The 20,849-nt window shown below is 38.3% G+C and overlaps 2 protein-coding genes across 2 annotated transcripts; both read right to left on the bottom strand.

The window, feature by feature from the left end:
* Positions 1-4,583: 4,583 nt before the first annotated feature.
* On the bottom strand, positions 4,584-5,069 carry LOC145771045 (uncharacterized). Its single transcript, XM_082582788.1, has one exon. It carries the CDS (start codon positions 5,067-5,069, stop codon positions 4,584-4,586), a length of 486 nt encoding a protein of 161 aa, XP_082438914.1.
* Positions 5,070-5,323: 254 nt separating this feature from the next.
* LOC145770116 (phosphatidylinositol 4,5-bisphosphate 3-kinase catalytic subunit gamma isoform-like) lies at positions 5,324-19,914 on the bottom strand. The gene is made up of 19 exons (XM_082581700.1): positions 19,590-19,914; positions 18,908-19,092; positions 16,464-16,715; positions 15,704-15,802; positions 15,148-15,295; positions 14,483-14,696; positions 13,445-13,583; positions 12,701-12,892; positions 12,088-12,232; positions 11,544-11,722; positions 11,144-11,267; positions 10,530-10,649; positions 9,586-9,831; positions 8,859-9,097; positions 8,555-8,685; positions 8,104-8,316; positions 7,526-7,719; positions 6,487-6,615; positions 5,324-5,883 (listed from the first exon to the last, which is right to left on the bottom strand). Exons 1-19 carry the CDS (start codon positions 19,833-19,835, stop codon positions 5,746-5,748), a joined length of 3,333 nt encoding a protein of 1,110 aa, XP_082437826.1. The 5' UTR covers positions 19,836-19,914; the 3' UTR covers positions 5,324-5,745.
* Positions 19,915-20,849: the final 935 nt, after the last annotated feature.

The raw sequence follows: 20,849 nt of genomic DNA, 5'->3' as shown, positions 1-20,849 counted from the left end.
AGTTGCTGATTCTCTAACAACATGTTATGGTTGTTTATTATATGATTCTAGAGTAGTTATTCCTTTTAAACTCCGCAATGACATTCTTTCTCTTTTACACGAAGGTCATTTCGGCATGCAGCGAATGAAACAACTGGCCAGGACAGCAGTCTACTGGCCCAATATCGATGCGGACATTGTCGACCTCTGCCGAACATGTACTACATGTGGTGAGCATCAAGCTGCACCAAGCAAGGCTCCTATCCACCCATGGATAGCTCCAGAGAAGCCTTGGAGTCGAATTCATATCGATCACGCTATTAATTTTTTAGGTTTTAATTAGCTTATTGTTACCGATGCTTATAGTAAGTATCCTTCTATTCACCCAACTTCTTCCGTATCGACGTCTGTTACTATTGATCTTTTAGAACAGGATTTTGCCCATTTTGGATACCCCCACTCCATTGTCTCAGACAATGCGACTACGTTTTCTTCAGAAGAATTTAAGAATTATTGTAAAGCTAGAGGAATAACACACATCACTGGAGCACCATACCATCCAGCTACGAATGGTGCTGCCGAGCGTTTGGTGCGCACTTTCAAACAGGCTTTAAGAAAATCATCGTTACCGCCTAAAAGTGCGACCACTCAATTTTTGATGCAGTTTCGCCGTACGCCTAATGCTAGTGGTTACTCTCCCAGTGAGTTATTAAACCACCGACAACTACGTACTGAATTAGATATTTTACTTCCTTCCTCAGCTCAGATCACGAAACCATCTACGAGTCCTTCGCCTCGGAAACAAAACCGGAAAACAATTAACTTCGATGTTGGTGATCCGTGTTATGCTTTATACTTTGGTTCCAGGCAAAGCCGAAGCCCTCGTTGGGTTCCTGCCGTCGTGGTGAAGCGACACGGGAGTCGTAGTTTGCAGGTTCGAGTGGACCCTCGAGGTCCAATATGGAGACGCCATATCGACCAGCTACGTCCGCGTTACATCTCGCCGGAAGACGGGGACCCAGGGGAGACTACTTTCACGTCGTCATCGACGCCGATTGCGACCGAGGATTCATCGACGCCGATTGCGACCGAGGATTCATCGACGCCGATAGCGACCGACGATTCATCGACGCCGATAGCGACCGACGATTCATCGAAGCCGATAGCGACCGACGATCCATCATCGTCATCGCATCAAGCACAGACATTAAGGCGATCAAAGAGAAGACGCCAACCACCCCTTCGTTATGGGTGGTCATAAATTTTGTTTAGGAGGTGTTATGTATTTTGGTTTATTTGCATTAAAACAATGTACTTTGTTTTCGTTTCCCCCAGGTCTTCTCTTTTGCTTAGTATTCATCCGCCTGCTTTTGTTAATTGGCACTTCTCGTTTTGGGCTTACTTTGCAGGTTTCACACTATATCTTGGTTGTGCAATTTTATAATAAAACAGAATTCCAGTATGACTCTGATTGAATGAGCTAAGAACACAACATACCGTATGTGTTAATGTTCTTAATTTTGGGTCTTTTGTTTAAAAGTTTGGGTGGCAGCTGACTTTGGTGACCTTTTGGTCTTTCGCTGCCATCCTTGTTGTGCGAATTATTTGTGTTTATTGTCTTTTTGCTTTATGTGTCTTTCTTTTTCGCCAACAAAACAAAAAATAAACTGAACTGAACTGTTTACAAAGCTTTCTAGACAAAATAGTTTGCCTCAATGGCATTTTTGCTGCAAGTGTAATCCAGTGAATATATATTGATGATTTTTACATTGAACGAAGTTCTTTTCATGCTGAGGAAAGTCGGCTAATTTCAGCTTAACACGAACATGCAATGCAATATTTGCTAAAAATATTATTGGGCCCATTTTTTGTGTTGTTTCCCGACCAGTGCTGACTTCTCTCGGAGGCCCTGCTTCTAATGAATGCTTAGTTTTTCCCAAAAATAACAGAAGTTATACTTTTCTTCTTGTCCTCTCCTTCACTAGAATCACTGCACTTAGTGCAGTATAGGACAAAGTCACTAGTCAGGAGACTGAAAACAATCGAAGCTACAGAAGAACATCTGCAAATTTATGACAAAAATAATAACTTTCAAACACATCACAAGAACTTGTTACAACCGAACATATTGCGTCCTGCGGCAGTGCGCATTGAAAACTCATTAGCAATGCCATTTATGCTGATGTCATTAAGAATATTTTGGTGAATGTTGCAAACAATGCTTGTCTCGTGTCTCAAAATATTTCTCAGCCAGGTTTTCAATCTACGAAGATTGGAAAACGACTTCTCACAAGCAGCAGAGCTTACCGGGCAAACTATTGAGTATTTAAGAATAGAGAGGTTTTTCCAACTCGGACAATGCCTGGTAAGCTCTTCTAGCATCGTAGCCTACAGAGATTTTGCTCCTGTAGTCTTTCTGAATGAACCAACTTGATAACTCATCGATTGTCTATTCAGCTCTGGATAATTTTTGACCATTTCAGGAACTAAGCCGGTCTTGAAAATTCGTGCAAGTTCTTTCTTCTTTGCCGAATCGGAATTCAAGCTACTTTCAAACCGTTCGGTCAGTTCAGAGATAACTCAGTCCATGAACTGATTGTAAAGTATTTTATAATGCAGTTGAGAGTCTGCAGTAGCCAGTAGTCTAGCTGCCATCGAGCCCCTACCTAATCTTTCAGGGACTCTTCTTTGTCGTGGTGCTTGCAAAGGCGTGATAAAATTAGCAGCAAATTTCTCCGGAAGTGAAACTGCATTTTTGTAATAATTCTCAAACTCCAATCACGATATTTCTCTAGAAGGATTTCTATACAGTCATTGTCCAGCGTCAAATCCAAGACAGTTTAGAACTGTGACCAAACATCAATAACAGAAAAGCAACAGCAATTCGAGATGCTTGCAAACAACTAAATCGAAGTACAACTTTATAGCAAATAATTTTTTCTAAATTATTGGAGGGGATGCTGCCCAAATATTGGGGAGGATTTATCCCCCCCCATCTCCCCTACTTCGGCACCACTGATAAGTAGCCTACAAGGTGGAACTATATAAAAATAAACTGAGATCGACAATGTCTCAAGAAAAGTTGTCCGCACTGAGCATTCTGTGCATTGAGAGTGACAAACTTAAACAGATAAATTTTGATGAACTTTTGCATGGTTTTGCTTTGACGAAAGCTAGAAAAAAAAATTGGTAGCCTAGTCTTACTCTATTTGAAGGCTGTAACTATTTCTTATATCCTCGTAAGTAAATAAACTTTACAATTATTGTAACGGTTGTTTGATCAAAGAAATTAAAATTAAAAGCAAAACTGCCTTAACTAAATTTTTATTCTTTTAACTAAAAATTTGCACCCATGAATGTGGAAAATGAAAAGAACGAAGGGTTTAATGCACTCATATTTTTAACATTAAGCAATGACAATAAGTTTCTGGGCAGCCGATTGTAGCATCGAATAGACAGCGATAGACACGTGTTTCGCCCATGCGGCTGGGCTCATCAGTATCGCACCGTATTTACCCCTTATATCGCACCGTATTTACGCACAGTAGAACACCCCTTCTTCACATTTAGCAATGACATGTGATGCTGTTTAGAGAGAAATTCTGAGGGGCCTCACAAATAGGAATACCCTAGGGCCTCTCATGGTCTAAATCCGGCCCTGCCTACAGGCCATAAATAAATTCTCATATTGAGGGCGTGACCCATCTCTATCGAGAGCGAAGTCTTTCTCTCCACACTTCACGGTCCGTTCAGTTGACAGAGCTCATGTTCAGTGCTAACAGGTCACGCTTAACAAGTTCTTCCCAAGAAAATTTTGGCCTATCTTGACCCCGTAGGCCTAGTGCTGCAATGTTGGCACATCTGACCTGGGGGTCCAGCAGGTGGTGCGCTCAACGTGAGCAAACCATCTCATTCTGCCCAATTGGAGGACTTCACCAATGTCTCTTAAGCCAGGATAAAAGAGTTTTTAACTCGATGTTATCATTAGGCTTGACCAGGCAGGTCTACCTTACCATCGCTCTGTCATTACGTTCTAGGCAATTGATGATGCTTGCTAGTGTTGCCCACGTTTCGGAGCCATAGAGCATGACACTCCTCACGCAACTGGAGTAAAGTTTACCTCTGATTGCAGTAGCAAGGTGCTTGCTTGTAAAAATATGGAGGAGTTTTTTGAACTGTTTCTAAGCTAACTTGCACCGCGTTATGGCTGCAAGTGCACACCCCCTCCAGAAGACATAATATCTCTAAGGTAGCAAATGTCAACTACCACGTCAAGTGTGCCACCTTCAACCTCAACCTCCCTTACTGGCTTGCCATCTATGGGTCTTGCTTTTCTCTTACAGCGTGGGCAACTGGGCATAGTCTCATAGATAATGTGGGTCCGGTGTGAATGGGCCTTTTATTTCACTACAATTCTTGTGGATCCACTGAGAGAATATTTCTTCCGATTCCACTTTGGAATACTGAGCAAGGATGCTTTCCGCATCTTTTCAGGGTGCTCATATTTAGACGAAAAATCGTTACTTTGGTCTTTTTCATGTTCACTCTTAAGCCTTTTGCTTCCATTCCCTTCTTCCAAGATTTGGTTTTGTCAACAAGTGTCTCTAATAAAGCGTTGATGATGGCAAGGTCTTCAGCGTACAATAGCTCCCAAGGGCAGCTTGCTCAACATTCAGCTTACGCATGGCCCACCAGATCACCTTCCTCGCCACTCGATTCTTTTCGAGGTCTAAAAAAGCCATGTAAAGAGTTTTACTTACTGCAAGGTGCTTTTCTTGAAGCTGACGGATGATGAAGATGGCATCAGTTGTACCTCGTCCTGGTATGAAGCCGAACTGCATTTCATCGATCACGTATTTCCTAATCAGTGACTCTGTCACTCTTTCAAGTATTTTCATGGTCTGAACGAGAAAATTCAAACCTCTATAATTTCCCCTATCCCTTTCCTTTGTAGATGTTGACGATATAGCTTTCTTTCCAATCTTTCTTTCCAATCCAGCTTTGCCGGTAGGCTTCAGCATCTCTCTCACTATTTCTGTAGGTCCAGGAGCTTTGCCAATGCACATCTTAGTGACGGCTCTATCGATCATCTCAGTGGTGATTGATGCACTGGGCCTTCAAAGGGTGGTTCATCCAAGAGATTATCGGTGTTGCAGAGAAGCTCTACATTGAGAAGTCGCTCATAGTGTTGTCTTCATGCGATCTCCTTTTCTTCCTCGTCAAGAAAGAGTTCACCGGCATCAGTTTTATGGGTTTATCACCGCTTTAGTTGTTATTTTTTCAAATAAACTACAACACATAGAAAATACTTATCCTACAGCCTAGCCTAATGAGTGGCAGCAGTTTGAAGAGTAGCAGGACGCAGTTGCCGGCTTCTAAAATAGTCCACGTATGGGGCTAGGCTACATTTTGTTTTGAACTTGTTACAAAATGAATAACAAATCAAAGACAGAAAAATTATGCGTTAAGACTCAAGACAAAATAATGTTAGGTTTGTTTCGAAGTGTCGATTATTTCTGAGTAAAGAGATTGGTTAATTACGGGAGTTATGCTCTTTGGGTTCTATTTCATATTCAAATTATTAAACGTTTCAACCATTTTACTTCCCCGTCACTTTTTTTATGTTCACGACGACATAAACGGCTGAGCTTAGATATCAATCAATGGAATTGCACAAAAAGCATTAATTGGTACACAATTGAAAACAGTAAAAATCTGATGCGGTTAGCATCAACGCTTGCAACACAAACACAAGTTAGTAGGTGTTTATGTCGAGGTTCCGGCATGGGCTAGCCTGTGCATCAACCAATTCACTTGCACGGTCCAGTTCTTTTGCAACACTCCAGCTATTTCATCAAGAAAGTGGTTGCCTGCATCTTGTTCCGATTTATCCAGGACTAGCACCTAGCAAGATCAAGGCGTTTGCCTAATTACGTAAAAGTCTTAAAATAAAATTAGATTGGCAGTTACAGATCCACTTAAAAACCTTATTTGGAAATGGGTAAAAACTAAAGCTGCATCACAGGATAAGCGAATAATTCACATATTGAATATAGTTAATGTTTAAGCAAAAGTAAAAAAAATGTTAGGCCTAAGTGTAACATAGGAAAAAGTTTGTAATGGCAATATTATGTAAAACTAACTTGCATTATCATTGTTTTTCTTATAAGTTAGGCCTATAGCTTTCTGCATGAGGTTGGTCTGTGTGGTTGTTTCAGATTAAATATTTTAAGTAAACTTATTGAAAAATTTATCTTGAAGTACACACGTAGGCCTACGTGAGATACAGACTACGAAGCTAAAGCATTTATAAAAGGTTTCAAAAAGAATAAATTCCAATAATCTTAAAACCCCAAATATTTATGGACTGCAGACCAATGTAAAACATCTGGTCTTGAAAAGAATTTCCTACTTCTTCTCATTTATAAAATACCACTTTGTATAAATCAGAGCTCTTTTCGAAAAAACTGACCAAAGGCGACATGTATTTTCGCCAATTGCACTTACGTTTTGTAAATATCTGATATCTCTGACTGAGTTCAGCTCTGGAATACCTGTTGCCTTCATCATATGGAAAAGGTTGATGAATAGTGGCGCATGTCGTCGGATGACTAAATACGCGTGAAGACTTGCATCCTGAAAACGGTTTGAATTGATGAGCTACAGCATATAGCTAACACTTTCAAGTTGAGATCACGTGGCTACAATATTACAAATGTGGCCACTGTCCATTCATGTTGTTTCTGCGTGTAGCCTATATGTTATAACTTACTTTCTCAAAACATGGTGGTGAGGTTATTCTTCTGTTTTAATTTTGAACGTTACGTTTCTATTACAAAACCACTTCGGTAAGCTACACCCTTGCGACCCAAACAACGTGATAGAGTGGTAGTAGGCTAATGTTTATGTCACATTCCAGTTCCTTTTAACTGTTTCTGATATAACGGCGTAGGTTTTTTAACTAAAATATAAGCTAGGCTATATTCATGATAGAGCAATAACGTGAAACATAAGATTTGTTCACACAGGTTATTGCAAAAACTACAACAACCACAGGGATTTAAATAATGTTGTGGTAGGCCTCTAACCCTTCTACAACACTGTTAAACTTAGCGTTATAGAGTCACAATCATGCCACATTTCTAACCCATGCGGTATGAACATAGGGGCTGCGTTCGTAAAAGTATATTGGATTTTACAATTTTCTCAGCAAACTCATAACTCCTTCACTCGAAACAGTCTCTGACTTGAAACTTCACAACAAAAAATAGACTTTTGTAAATACGAAAGCAGGATTTTTAAGAAAAGAGGCTACCGTAATTGCTTTTGAACCGTTTCGTTCATGATTTGAAATCTACAATGTGTTGTAGCAAATTATTGCTTCATGTTTGCAAGATTGTTTTCAATGTTGTACTGTACAATAGAAAGCTGTTGTTTATCTACAGCTTAAATAAAGAACGCATTAACGAATATTTTGGTCAATGGTCTTGTATAAGCAACATTGATATTGAACATAATATTTTAATTAAAGTTATTTTATGCCCACCTTAAATCGCTGGAACATTTCACTTTCCTCACCACCCATCACGTAGACAAAATCTGGAGTGAGGACAAATGGAACACGTTCCCGTTGTATTCCCAAAAATCGCTTGGTGTTGCCGAGAAAGTGACCAAAGTCGATGTGAAAGAGATTTCCTCCCTCTGTCACCATGATATTGTCGTTATGCCGATCTCCTATACCTGCAAAAAAGTGAAACGTATTTTCCAATAACCAACTATACTGAAAGTTTTCACGCATCATATTCAAACAGATGCGGGCCGTTCCAAATCTGCAATGTTGAAGTAAAGCCACACAATATAGGCCTAACATTACTTGCCTATGTGGAAGTTGTGACAAGCATAATTAGACAATGGACCATGCTTTTGTGCGTAGGTTAAGCATATCTCACCACCTGGTACAATAAGTGGTTACCCATGCTTGCCAGTGCCACCCTTGAAATAAACGTCTTGTTGAGCGTATCTCTTTTTCTGATGGATGTGTTACTGTTCGGACAATAAATCAAATTTCAGAAAAATAAGGAAGAAGAAGAATGAGGAATAACAGCCTATACGTAGCCTACTTACCCAACACGTATGTGGCTACGCAATAACCGGCACATGACATCATAAATGTTTTAATGGCGTCCATAAGTTTTTGTGGGTTTTGATTTTTGCGTTCCAACCACTTTTTCAACACTTCATCTTTAAATGTTCCACGGATTACTCCGCCTGATTCCTTTTGGATGCGGGCCACTGTGGTTGCGTGAGGAACAATCTGAATGATTCCTACCTGAAGACCTGATACAAAAACACTTTCAGAAATTTTTTAAGTGCAAACATTTATGCAATTTGTATTGGTTATACTCTTCTGTTTGATTCAGTAGCCTATTGCAATGGAAACAAAATGTAAAGTAGGCCTATACACAAAAACATTAATTTCAAATTTAAAACAAACTCATGTAAATACTCAAATTTATTTTGATACTTTTTTTTCATGAAAGAGTCTAAATAATGTATAAAAACAACTTTCACTTACCTGTGCTCATGCAACCGTATGGGAGAAGATGTAGATCTAACCCTTCTTCATACCATAGTTGACCCATTAGGGAGAGCATCTGTAGGGTTAGCATATCCTGTCGTAGATCATCACCTTGCTTGAAAATGATTCTACAAAATGCAGTTTGTCTGTTAGATGGTGAAAAAAAGTTATGATTTATTAGTTTTTAGTGATAGTAACTTAATGCAGAAGAAGAATTATCTACAATTGGCTTCACCCTAAGAAAGAAGGAAGAAAATGATAAAAAACAGTTTCAACTCCAAAAAACATTTTTTGTGCCAACCTGACAACTCGACTAGACTCGCTGACGTTAAAAGGATCTGCGTTTTCAAATTCCAGCCACAATGGCTTTTTCTTAGAATCCATTACTTTGCATTTGTTGGGTATCAGTCTACCCAGGGTAATCCGAGGGTCAAAAGGAGCTTGGAAACGCTCAGGAAGAGTTACTTTATTCAACTCTTCTCGAAGAATTTCAATTGCTTTGTTTCCTCCTAAACCCGATTTTCCAATTCTTTGTAAAATCTGCGGAAATAAATAAAATATAATGAAGATCCTGCAAAAAAATGTTTTTAAAAATTTAGAAAACTTCTACATTTGATTTTTAATTTCAATCGCGCAAAAACATCGGAAATATGAAATACAAAAAGTAGGCTATCTGTCTTGATTAACTTCTGAATTCTCAACTAAAAACAGCGTCAACTTTCCAGACTTATTGATGTTTAGCAAAATTATGTTTCAATAAGGCTTCACCGAATCGCCATCTCGAGTAGCCTATGTGGAGCGAACCTCTAACTTATAGGCTACGCAACACATTATTCATCGCTGTCCTAGTTATATCCTACTAACTTTGAGATGAAAAAAGCCTACTAATCCCATTGCGTTTGATAGCAATCAGACTCATGCCTGAAGCTCATGAATAGAATAATGTAACTTTTACCACCTCATAGAATAAACCTATGCAGAAAGAAAAACTTACTTAAAACAGAATAAAGTTAACATCTAGCACTTACGATGGAAGAGACGCTTTTCATGGTTGTAACAAACTTTGTTTGATGAGACAGTTCTTCCAGCATGTTCTTTCCACATCCTCTCAAGTAAGCTTCTAGAAGTATTGAGTACCGTTGGCAAACGTGAGGATTTTCTATCTCCGAGCGAAGAAACCAGAAGAAAAAATGTCCTATCCTTTTGCTTTGTAGCGCTCTGGTTAGGAGAAACCTTGCAAGAGCGCTGTCGTGATAAGGTTCGAATTTTAAAGCCTGTGAGAAAAAGTGATTTGAAAGATACAAATGAAAAGCTTGCGAGTCAACTTTATTCTACCACAAACTTATAATGCCAAGTAGCTCGACAGAGTTTTACACGAAAAATTCAAATACATAGGCTATATTTATCGTCTTTGCATTTTCCTTTATTGGTTTGTGGAGCTAATCAAGAGTCGAAATAAGCTACTAAAATCATCAGATGTAAAATTGAAACTACTGTTAAATATCAAGCGTTCAAACCACCAGGGCTGTTGACAGGATAATTTAGGGTCGGTACCAATGAGGTCTTTGAACTCTAATCAGAATTTTTTAGAAAATATAGGCCTACCCAAAGAATACCCGGTATTTCTTCAAGTTTAAGGGCCCCCTGGAAAGTTTAAGGACCCCTAAAATCACCCTGGGTACGTGTCCAAAAGTACCCCCTGGACCCTTCTGTCAACGCTACTGCAAACTACTGCATGATAACTTAAACGATTATTAGTGTGTTTTAAAATTTGCTCAGAAACCACAAATCAAGCGCTGAGTGATGCGATGGGGGTGTGGGCTGCACTTTCGTGGGAAATCAACATTAGTTGCAGTCATATTTAAGATTTCAAGTGGGTAGGATTATGTTGCATGACTCATAAGCTTTTATTAAATTTTTAAGCACATCGGTTGAAAACTATGAGTGTTTTACAAATTGACCCAAACTTAACCTGAGTAAGTTGGAGCAAGTATGCAAGAAGCTTGTTATTGCTCAAGCACTTGAGTGTCTCTACCGCAAGGCTCCGAACTTTTTCTCCAACACACTGGGAATCAAGCAACTCCAAGGCTACCTGAACGAGGCAAAAAAAAAAATTTAAGTACAGAAAAATGTTGTGGTTAAAAGTAATAAAAAATTAAAAATAAAGTGAATATTCTACCTTGTGGTCAAACGCTAAATGTTTGAAAATCCTGAATGTTTTTTAAAATCTACATTTTTTTATTTTTTTATTTGCATCAGACTTAAGATGGTCCATATTGCAATTATAGCGGCTTGTAATTTTGTTGCATTCTTTAAACTTTGAATAAATCATTGAGGAAATTTGGGTGTTTCAACGTTATCTTATTGACTATAGTACAATAGACTTAGTTGTAATAAAGCGTTTCCATTTTCTAATTGCTGACGAACTGCAGTTCACGCTACAAATCCGAGACATGATAATCCACCTTTTTAACAATGATCCAAGGTTTGTAGACGTCGAATCAATGCAACTAACTAGGATGGATTTTTGTCCGAAATGCCATGTGGTTGTGGTACAGTAGGTAAAGGTTGTCACATGGCTCTTACTTCTACGGAGATAGTGGACCATTGCTTTAACAACGCTTGCATCTCTACAACACTGTCAAGATCCGCTGCGTTCACAGAGTGAAGGACTTTCGGAAGAGAATTGGCTCGATTTTTGCAATATGACCTGAAAGATATATTACAGTTATATCTAATTAGTAACACTGTTAAGTGCTTTCAATAATAAAATATATCTTTTAAGTTTACAGTTACCAAAACGCATTTGAAATTGAAAATCACAAACAATCTAAATATCTCTGATATTTTTAAGGCAAATATGATTACTAATCTTCTAAAAAATGATTAAATTAACTAAGTTTAGGGGGCCAGCAACTACTTGCTTGGCATTGAGTACTTTTTGTAAGGTTGATAGTAATTTTTACAAGTAAACGTTTTGCTCAACCTGTATTTTCTTAGCAGCTGCTTGTTTTCTTCTGTTAAAACAGTGAGGGCGTCACTTTGTATGATCTCTTCCAACGATTTCCATTCTGGAGAACCGTGCACAGGCTGAGGTCCTTCTTCCTCTGATACGTCTTTCCATCCTCCATTAGGAAACACAACAGGGTGCATGTACGAGTCCAACTAAGAAGAACACAAAACTGTTAAAGAATGTTTAATTTATTAATTGTTCTGTTTCACAACTAGATTTTATGCATAAAGACTTTCTTAAAAGCATTTCATGTTATTAATGAGCTATTTTGATTAACAATTCAAAAAAGGACTCTTCTAATAAGCTTTATTGAGTTTTTGCAATTTATGCTTCATATCAAAGTCACTAAAAGTTGTTTTAAAAAAGTTGTACTTTGTATTTCAGAAACAATAAATATTTTTTATGAAAATTGGTCACTATACTTTCAAATTAATCGTGTTTTGAAAGAATAAGAATTTAAATTCTGCTTTACATTTATAAAGTAATAAACAATTGATATTTTTGTCTTGATTCCGACCTCAATGCACAACTCAGCAGTGTTGCTGACAATCTGGCTGCTCTGGTTTGGTGCCGTCGTCCCTGTGTAAGTATCGAACGATACATCTTCATTATAAACCATTGGCCACGTCATGCACACGTGCTTTCCCGTACACAAGACTGACCTTTGTGACACACATGCAAAAAACTGTCATTCGTAGCATTACGTATTCTGTGACCAAGACTTCAGACTAAGATTAAAAAAAAAAACTCGCCATAGCCTACTTGCCAGGACCTAGGCTACTTGCAAGAAAAACAGAACTGTTTACAATTCAAACTTTTAGCTTGTGTTTCCCTGTGGGCCTATACATACCAAACGTTGGGGAGGCTTATGGAATACTTTCGGTTTGGTGCGAATAAAAACTCTGTGTCCAGAAAATAAGCAGTGTTTTATCAAAAAGAAGCTGCCTCGAAAAAAAAAGCATAATCTTAAATGGATGCAAATAGGCTACATTATGAAAAATTGACACAGAAGGACTCCAAAAATGCGAGCCCTTTTTTTAATTGAAAGTGCCCCCTTAAAAGATTCTGGGGTTCGAAGCCTCGACAAAACGCTATTTCAAGTCACGCCTGAATTTTGTATGTGTTAATACCTGTGGTTGAGAAGCTGCATGTTGGCCCATCTAAGTATCACATGCTGTTCCGTACCGTCTGTGAGATCATCACGTGTCATAGCTTTGACTTTCGGAGCTCGTGTTCGAAAAACACCAATAATGTTGACGTTCAATCTTGCTTCTCTTGGGAGATTGCGCAGCTGGATATCAAATTCGAGCCAGGAATACCACCTAAACAGAAACAAAAAACGTAAACGGTCTTCAAAAAAGTCCTACTCCTACCTTAAAAACAAACGGACGCGACGCATGATTAATAAATTTACATTAGAAGGTAGGCATTGCTTGGTAGCCTTACAAAATCAATGCTATCCACACTTGACAAAAAATGTTGAAAATAACAAGTAGTCTACATAGACAATATACACATAGCCTACTGTAGGCCTGCAAGATGAAGTCACTACCAAAGCATTAAAAACACATAGAAAATGAAGAACTTCATGAAATGGTGTTGCATTAGATTAGAAATAGAGCTCATATTGAGCTTGAAACAAAATAAACTAGAATGGGATTAAGTGTAATTTCATTGATAAGAGAAGCCTACTTTTAGCCTATGAGTGATTTTTTTTCAAAACAGCTCTTTGCATATTTATATGTGGGTATCTTGGGTAAAAAAATTGTGGGTAAAGAAGACACCACTTGAAACAAACGTTGTAACCTTGCCTACTATTGTTTCATTGTAGCCTAATTAATATTTTTTTCTTGGTGGCGTTGTGAAAAACACACCTGAGATCGTCGTCATAAAGGACAAGCTGGGTGGCTACTTTAGGGGCAAGTTGTTGAGCCCCCAAGTAAAGCGACATTTCAACATATACTTTATCGGGGATTCCTGAAGTCTCCTCATCAGCTACCAAATAGTCAATACCTGGACAAAATCGTAATCTAAATAAATTGACTGCTTAAAAAAAATTTGCACAAATTTCGGAAATCCTGGCCAAAGAGAGCAGATACCGATGTTTGATGTCAATGCTGCATTATTTTGTGACAAAGACGTCAAGCATAAGTAACAACTTAGTCTCCAAGTTCTCAATCACTAGCCTAACTCATTTTGCAAATATAATAAAGGTTATCTGCTAAGAAAATTCTGTCATGATCTAGATTGTGAAATAAATGCTGAATTAAAGCTGAAATAAGCTACGTAGTCGATTTGTTACATGAAAACTTAATTTTCAAAATGCCGCAATATCTCCGCAAAGTGAAAGGTTTTCGAAGCAGCCTAACTCTAACTCTAGCGCCGTGATAGCCAGAGTGGCGTATTCCATGCGTATGGTTTGGTTAATTTTGAGTCTTTATCCTCGGACTGACAAAGCCTTGATAGGTTATGTTTGGTAGTTTCGCATACTTGTAGAATGACTGTAGACGCTTTGACACTGGGCCGATTACCGAGATTGATAAAAGTAAGTTTCCGATTGTTGAAATGTAGTAGCTGGGGAGTTGTTCCATCTATTAGGTGCCGCTGAATGGAGAGCAGTCTTTAGAATACGTTGTTCAAGCCAGAGATTCATAACATACCTTATGAATCCCTGGCTCAAGCGCACAACTCGAAAGTCGAGCCAGCGCCACTTGATTTTGAAGCTTTTTCGTTCACGAAGTCACACCAGCCAACCAACTGAGCTATTGAATGATTTTACTTTACAAATCACGAATGTTATTCACGAATGATTTTACTTTTAAATCTATTAACATTATTGTGTTTGAATAAATACAGTAGTTGGTATATATCAGTACTTTAGGCTACAGTAAAGACTTTGCAAAAAAACATACCTAAAACTTTTATTCGCAACTTTCTCGTCATATCCCAAAGTGAAAAAACAATGATTTCATTGTGACTCTTCTTGCACCCTGTTAGTGTAAGTTGCTGATGATCGTCTGTGAGTCCTGTAGATTCGTCAACTAAATACCAGGGATCGTGCACAGAATTCGGAAGATCATTGCTTTCATCAGGTGGTGGACACAAAAACAGCTGGGGGTCTTCTCTCTAACAAATATATCGATAGATGTAGCTTACGTCGATATGCAAAACTAAACATATTGCAAAGGAGTGCATCAGCTTTTCAACTTATGATTTGACGGTAGCCTAGGTATGTAGGATGCCACTGGCATAAAGTAGCCCAGATGATCAAAAGAAGTATGAAATAAAAAGTTAAATGAGTTTCAGTGATCGAAATCGATTTTAGCTATATATGATTGAACTGACTCGTGTGAAAATAAATTTCTTTGCAAATTTAAATGAGCAATCTATTTAGCCTAGCCTACTGTCTCAATTAAAAAAATATTCATAGTCAGATAATATTGAAAAATACTTATTTAACGGCAATCTGATATTATCGCGTAGAAACTCAAATTGCATTTCAGTATATAGGCCACTAATTTTGAAATACGCTTAGCTCAGCGTTGTAGTAGGCTAACAGTAGCTTATGCCTACTTACCCTTGAAACACATTGTCTTACGTACACAAAATCAACAATGTTGTGGTTCCCCCAAATATAGTCTCCCATGCCACACACTCTCAATACGAAATCAGAAGGTTTTACATCTTCGGGGAGACCAAATGCAGTTTTGCGTGCTGGAGTCATTCTACATAGCATAATGATTGTTATAAAATAAAAAGTTTCTTTTTCAAACTCAGTTGCGTTCCACCTTTTTTGTTCAATTACCCTAAATGTAAATGTGATTTGATATGAGTTGAACATAATTTCTTTATTAAAGCTGCAAGTTAAGTTAATACACGCAAACCCTAAAAAACTAAGACAGTATTATTATGTCATGTAGGCTACACCACGAGAAGAAGAAGAAGAAGAAGAAGAAGAAGAAGAAGAAGAAGAAGAAGAAGAAGAAGAAGAAGAAAGGCTACAGCATGAAATACAATGTACAAATCAGTTAGTTGTTTTCTTAGTTTATGAAAATGGAGCGAGATAATGTAGACGAAGAAGTGTTTTATTTACAGCTAATAATATATAGGCTATTATTTGAAATGTTACAAACCCGCTAAAAAAATCTTTGATGATTGTTTCAGGTTTGTTTTTTGTTTTCACTGACATTGTAGTGCTGCTTTTGTTGGGTCCATAGATGCAAACACTTATGCTGAAATATAAATGATAAGCTATGAGTCTACATAACTGGAGACAAATCTTGACTGTAGTCAAATAGGCTAGGCCTATCCTGGATTCCTAGTTTTCAGCGTGCGGTACAAGGACCCCATGATGTTAACAAAAAAATACAAACAATCAGTCAGTCAATCAATCAATCCTTTACTGCAACTCCAATATTTAAGTGTAATTTTGCCAATTTTTTTGTTTAAAGTTACTCTCAGAAGTTTAGGAGTTCACTGGCTTGATAATGGAAAGGGACCTGTGACTACAAAAAGGTAGGTGGAAAACACTCTCATAGGTTGAGCGTTTAAGCTGAGGCTAGGAGAACATGAGTTTTAAATTGGCGGGTTTATCAATTGAACAATATGGGAAAATAACATAATAAATTGTTTTCAAGAAAGTAATAATACACCACACTTAATATTTCTTCGTGTCGAGGCAAATATTTATAGCTTGTTAATTTTGCCTTTTGACTGGTGAGCTATAATGTCATAGATTTAGAAATATACAGCGTGTGTCTTGGATGCATGTTAGGCTACATTGTAGTAATATTGTCTTATTCTACTCAAATCATCAACTTTAAGTTTTATAACAATTTACTTCTCGGAAAAAATTTTAAATTTGAAAGAACAGTTTGCCGAAATTTTAATTACCAGTCGTCTTCAATATGAGCTGACACGTGGCTTGGTAAGCTTGTGCAGTCGAGCAAGGATTCCATGACGTAGCCAGAATTTGAGCGACTGCTCAAAGCGCATCTTCGCACATTGGTTAACTTTCTTCTTGTAAGAAAAATTTCATCATCAGTGTCGGTGTGAGTCTTAGTTGGAAGACCATTTTTTCCCCATGATACTCCCATCAAGTGACCCAACTGAAGATTGAACGAACGTTCTTCGTTGCTTTCCGACCTGCAATTGGTTGTTTGAATTATCATATCATTACCATCTATTAATCCTTATTTACGTGTTCAGTATGAAAAAGATAACACCAGCTACAATAAGCGATAAAGTAGAAAAATATCACAAAATCAAAGCATTTGATCAATACATATAGCTTAGTGGAAAAGTCATGGTTCAACTCCGCTTTAGCAACACACTATTAGAACTGCTCTGTATTCAGCGGTGTCACAATCATAATGCGTAGCTTGGACGGCAGGCTGCATTCATGTTCTTGAATAGATGAACTATTATTGTGTAATTCTGTTGTGATGTTTCAACGGTTACTGACCGATAGGAGCTTTTACTTACGCAATGTTTTATTGTGAAATCTGCAATTAGATAATTTTATGTAGGTCACGTGTGATTGTGGAAACTTTTTTAACTTGTTGACAAGAAGAATGAATTGTTGTGACGTAACATTACCCTAGTCTATGGAAGCTTTTGTTCCAAGCAAACCTGTTATAAATAACTGCGTGATTTGATTACAGTTATTATTAAACTTGTGTTGAGAGTTGTGTATGATGGAGATTAGAAGTTGTAACGAAAAGTAGCCTATATTGAAGACGATTGCAGAGTTCTAGCCGATATTAAATAGATTGTAAAAGTGGAAGTTATTGCCAACTGTAAAGTAGCTATTGCAAGTAGTAGTGTAGGCCTATATATTTTTTTGAAATCGACGAAGACGTTTGGTGTTCAGAATTTGATTTCTTTACGTGCTGGAAGTGGTGAACCATTTGTCAGTTCAAGAATTTTCATCTATCATAGCACAAGTAAAACTATTCGACCATTTATTTGACTATTTATCGTTTGATGTTCCAATAAACTAGGACATCAATCCGCTGTCGCTGGCCATCCGCTACACACAACCACGCTGAGATATCCACCAAAGCAGCGGCTAAAATCAAGAAAGCCATTTGTACGCGCTGCACAAGACCTTCTGGCAGCCTCTGGTGGAAGCCCTAGCAAACAGTGGTGCCACGCGGCGTGGTGTGAACAATGGTCAAGCAGCACTTCGCCCCCGTCCCCACTTCGCCAAGTATTCAGATCCCCGTCCGAAAACCAGCTGGGACATGGCCTCTCTAGACTTGCCTCATCAAGGCGTAACCGTTTGCTCACTGGTGTTGGACGCTATGGTGCAGACATGTTGCGTTGGGGCTTGGCAGAGAGTGCTGCTTGTGAGTGTGGCGAAATGCAGACGGCAGCCCACATTATCAAGGATTGCCGGCTATATAGACCACCCCATGGTATGGAAGGCCTAATTTCCATCGATGACGACACCAGGCAGTGGCTAACCAACGGATGCCCTGACATATAGCGACAATACGAGAGAAGAAGAAGGACATCAATCTTTCCAAGGTCTCTTTAAGTATAAGAATTAGAAAGAATCGTGACATCTTGGGGGCTCGTCCGGGAAAATGAGTCGCTGCGATCAAGGCTGGGGAATTTTTGGGTCATAGAGTTAATTAAAAAGAAACTCAGTTAACTGGAAATGTCGGCCACATGGTGTCAATTGATAACATTTTAATACAAGCACTGTTAGCAAGGATACGCATTGAAACTGTAATGGAACTGTGAAGGCATTGTGTTTGAAAAAACCTTTAGTTGATCTTATAATTGAAAATGTTCCTGAGAAAAATTTTGAAATTACTTGTTATTTCTGTGGCAAGAATGGTCACTTTGCTGGAGATTGTTCTGCAGGAGATGATTTGCATGAGCAACGATCGTATGACCGCGGACATTACGAACGTGAAGAGCGGAGGTAAGGAAGTAAGAGTTTTGTGTGACATTGGATGTAGTGATATAATAATAGGCTATTATCAAAAGAGACTTAGCTAATGAAGCTCAGTTGACCTGTAAGATGAGACAAACCAGGGCAATTGATCACAACCTAATTCAGGGACCTTTAGCAAGAGTAAATATCGACACTTCCTATCTTACTAGAACTATAGAAGCGTTGTGTTTGGAAAGGTTTTCGTTTGATCTCGTGATTGGTGATGTGGATGAGGCAAGGGCACCTGGTGGACCTAATCCAGAGTGGAGTATATCTTCTGCCGCCGTAACGAGGGCACAGGCAAGTAAGCCATTTTCAGCAATTTTTAATTTTCATCTTAAGAATTGTTTTATAAATCTCGTTTAGCGACTGCAAAATGTAATTCACTCACGGCGAATATCGAACATCGAGTAATCCCTTTTCTCCATTCTTCATCCAGAGTTTTACGATTTGCAAAGTTTGAAAAGTTTGATATACGTCACATATTTCGTAAATATCTCCATCCATGTCGTAGGTGAGTAGCAATTCCCACTCGCGCACTCTTTCAAACACGGGATATTGGTCACGAATTTTTTCCTGCAAAGTCAACAAAAGTTTTTAAAGTAGTTTTTGCAATAACGATCAAATGCCATCCGCACTCCCCAGTCCTTCCTGAGTGCAGAGTGAGTTTGTCTCTCATGATTTGTCTCTCAACAAAACTTACGCATCACCTTCTTCAGTTTAACCAACTAATAGGCTACTGTGTAGGCCTAAGTTATTATAAATTATTTTTTCAGCTTTCAATGGCCCTGCTCATGATTGTTGTCTTGTCAATGATCCGACATCAAAATCTTAGTTTTTGTTTGAAAAATGTAGCCTACTTAACTTTACTTTATTAAAGTTGGGTACCGTACCCAAAAACTTTTGTTTTGCTTTGCCCAAACAGTACAAAATGGCAACTTTCATGCAGCCAACAGTTTGAAACATAACCGGAGTTAGACTGGAATTTGATCTTAGACTTTGCAAATAGAAGTTTTTGAAGACAAAAAAATCTAAAAATTAAAAAAAGATATGACAAGTTAGCTTAAACTTACCAGCAAAAGACATTTGATTTGACGCACAGTGTGATTGCCAACACAGCTTATAGCTACTGTTTGTTTATTCGGGATCGCAAAGTCCACTGTGATTGTACGAATGACAGAAAAGAAACCGGCTGGGACCTTCTCAGATGCTTTGCTCCAAACCAATCTCGTTTTTTTCTTGTGTAGGGCGTTTGCATTCTTATTTGGTTCGATGTCATCTTTGCCTTCATTTTTCTGTTTTATCGTTGGAAGTTCCATTTCAATATCAATGCTTGACGTGCTTGTCAGATCATTGAAAGTTGTACGGTGGAATATGTTCACAATGAACCTTATTGTAAAGACAACTGAAAAGTAAAACATGTTGCATTTTTTGTTTTTTTTTAGAAGAGCAGAACAATAACTTTAGACTGAGCTTCTGTTTCGGCTTTTTGGGTTTTATCAGTCTAGTAGGTCTAATGTGTTTTTTTATCGTATCCAGACCTACACCAGGTAGGCTAGTTGAAGATTTAGATTAAGTGAACGGGAAGGCAAATAAGCCAATTTTGGTGTCCACCTGTCCTGCCAAAGACGCATCTGCATGCTCGTGAGCGGTGTCGAACCGGCGTCCTTACGAGCGCCGCTCCAGGGCTTTCACCATTCGGCCATGCAGTCGACAAATTTGTTGACCAGGCACCGATCACATTTAACAAAGAGGAATCGGTGTGCTTTCTGATACTAGTTCCTAACGTCCCAACTTTCACTTTCCTATGACATGACTGGTTTGATGTAACAAGATAGAAGTCTCAGTTTTAATTGTAAATTTATATCGCCTCTTAAAAATTCCTTGCATTTCCAAAATGACGCTTTTGCTTGACCGATTCTTCTTTTTACATCATTGGTGCATATCTTGTGGGAGTTAGTCGACGAAAAACTCAATTTGTAGGTTTTTGAAACTGGTGAGCCAACAGTGTGAAATCAGCAGCAGCAGACAACCTGAATGTAAATTACAGTTTACAGCTTTTCATAAAAATCATTACAGCACCTAAACTTTTTTAGGTGAAACCTAGCATTTTTTTTTATAATACAATATAATCAGAAGATAATAATCACTATGAAATCAGTCTACAGGCCATCTCATATTGAAGTGCCCAGTAAGTAAGCTTCAAGGAGGATGCCTCACAGCACAGACGTAGGGGTGCAGGGTGCAACCGCAACGCCAAACATTTCAATTAGTCAAAAATTTGGGCAAATTTGATAAAAATTCTTTCAAGAACTTTCAGCATGTGTCAAAAG

This window comes from Aplidium turbinatum, chromosome 5, assembly GCF_918807975.1.
Source record: "Aplidium turbinatum chromosome 5, kaAplTurb1.1, whole genome shotgun sequence".
Taxonomy (NCBI): Eukaryota; Metazoa; Chordata; class Ascidiacea; order Aplousobranchia; family Polyclinidae; genus Aplidium; species Aplidium turbinatum.
Note: the sequence above shows the minus strand (reverse complement) of the source record. Positions and strands in the feature narration are given on the sequence as shown.

Excerpts from the sequence above, each read along its gene's own strand:
- LOC145770116 (XM_082581700.1), bottom strand. The coding sequence starts at position 19,835 with ATGGAACTTCCAACGATAAAACAGAAAAATGAAGGCAAAGATGACATC. Across the intron at positions 12,893-13,444 it reads CTTTATGACGACGATCTCAG|GTGGTATTCCTGGCTCGAAT; the intron begins GTGTGTTTTTCA and ends GTTTCTGTTTAG. Across the intron at positions 7,720-8,103 it reads CGTAGCCACATACGTGTTGG|GTATAGGAGATCGGCATAAC; the intron begins GTAAGTAGGCTA and ends ACTTTTTTGCAG.
- LOC145771045 (XM_082582788.1), bottom strand. The coding sequence starts at position 5,069 with ATGATCGATAGAGCCGTCACTAAGATGTGCATTGGCAAAGCTCCTGGA.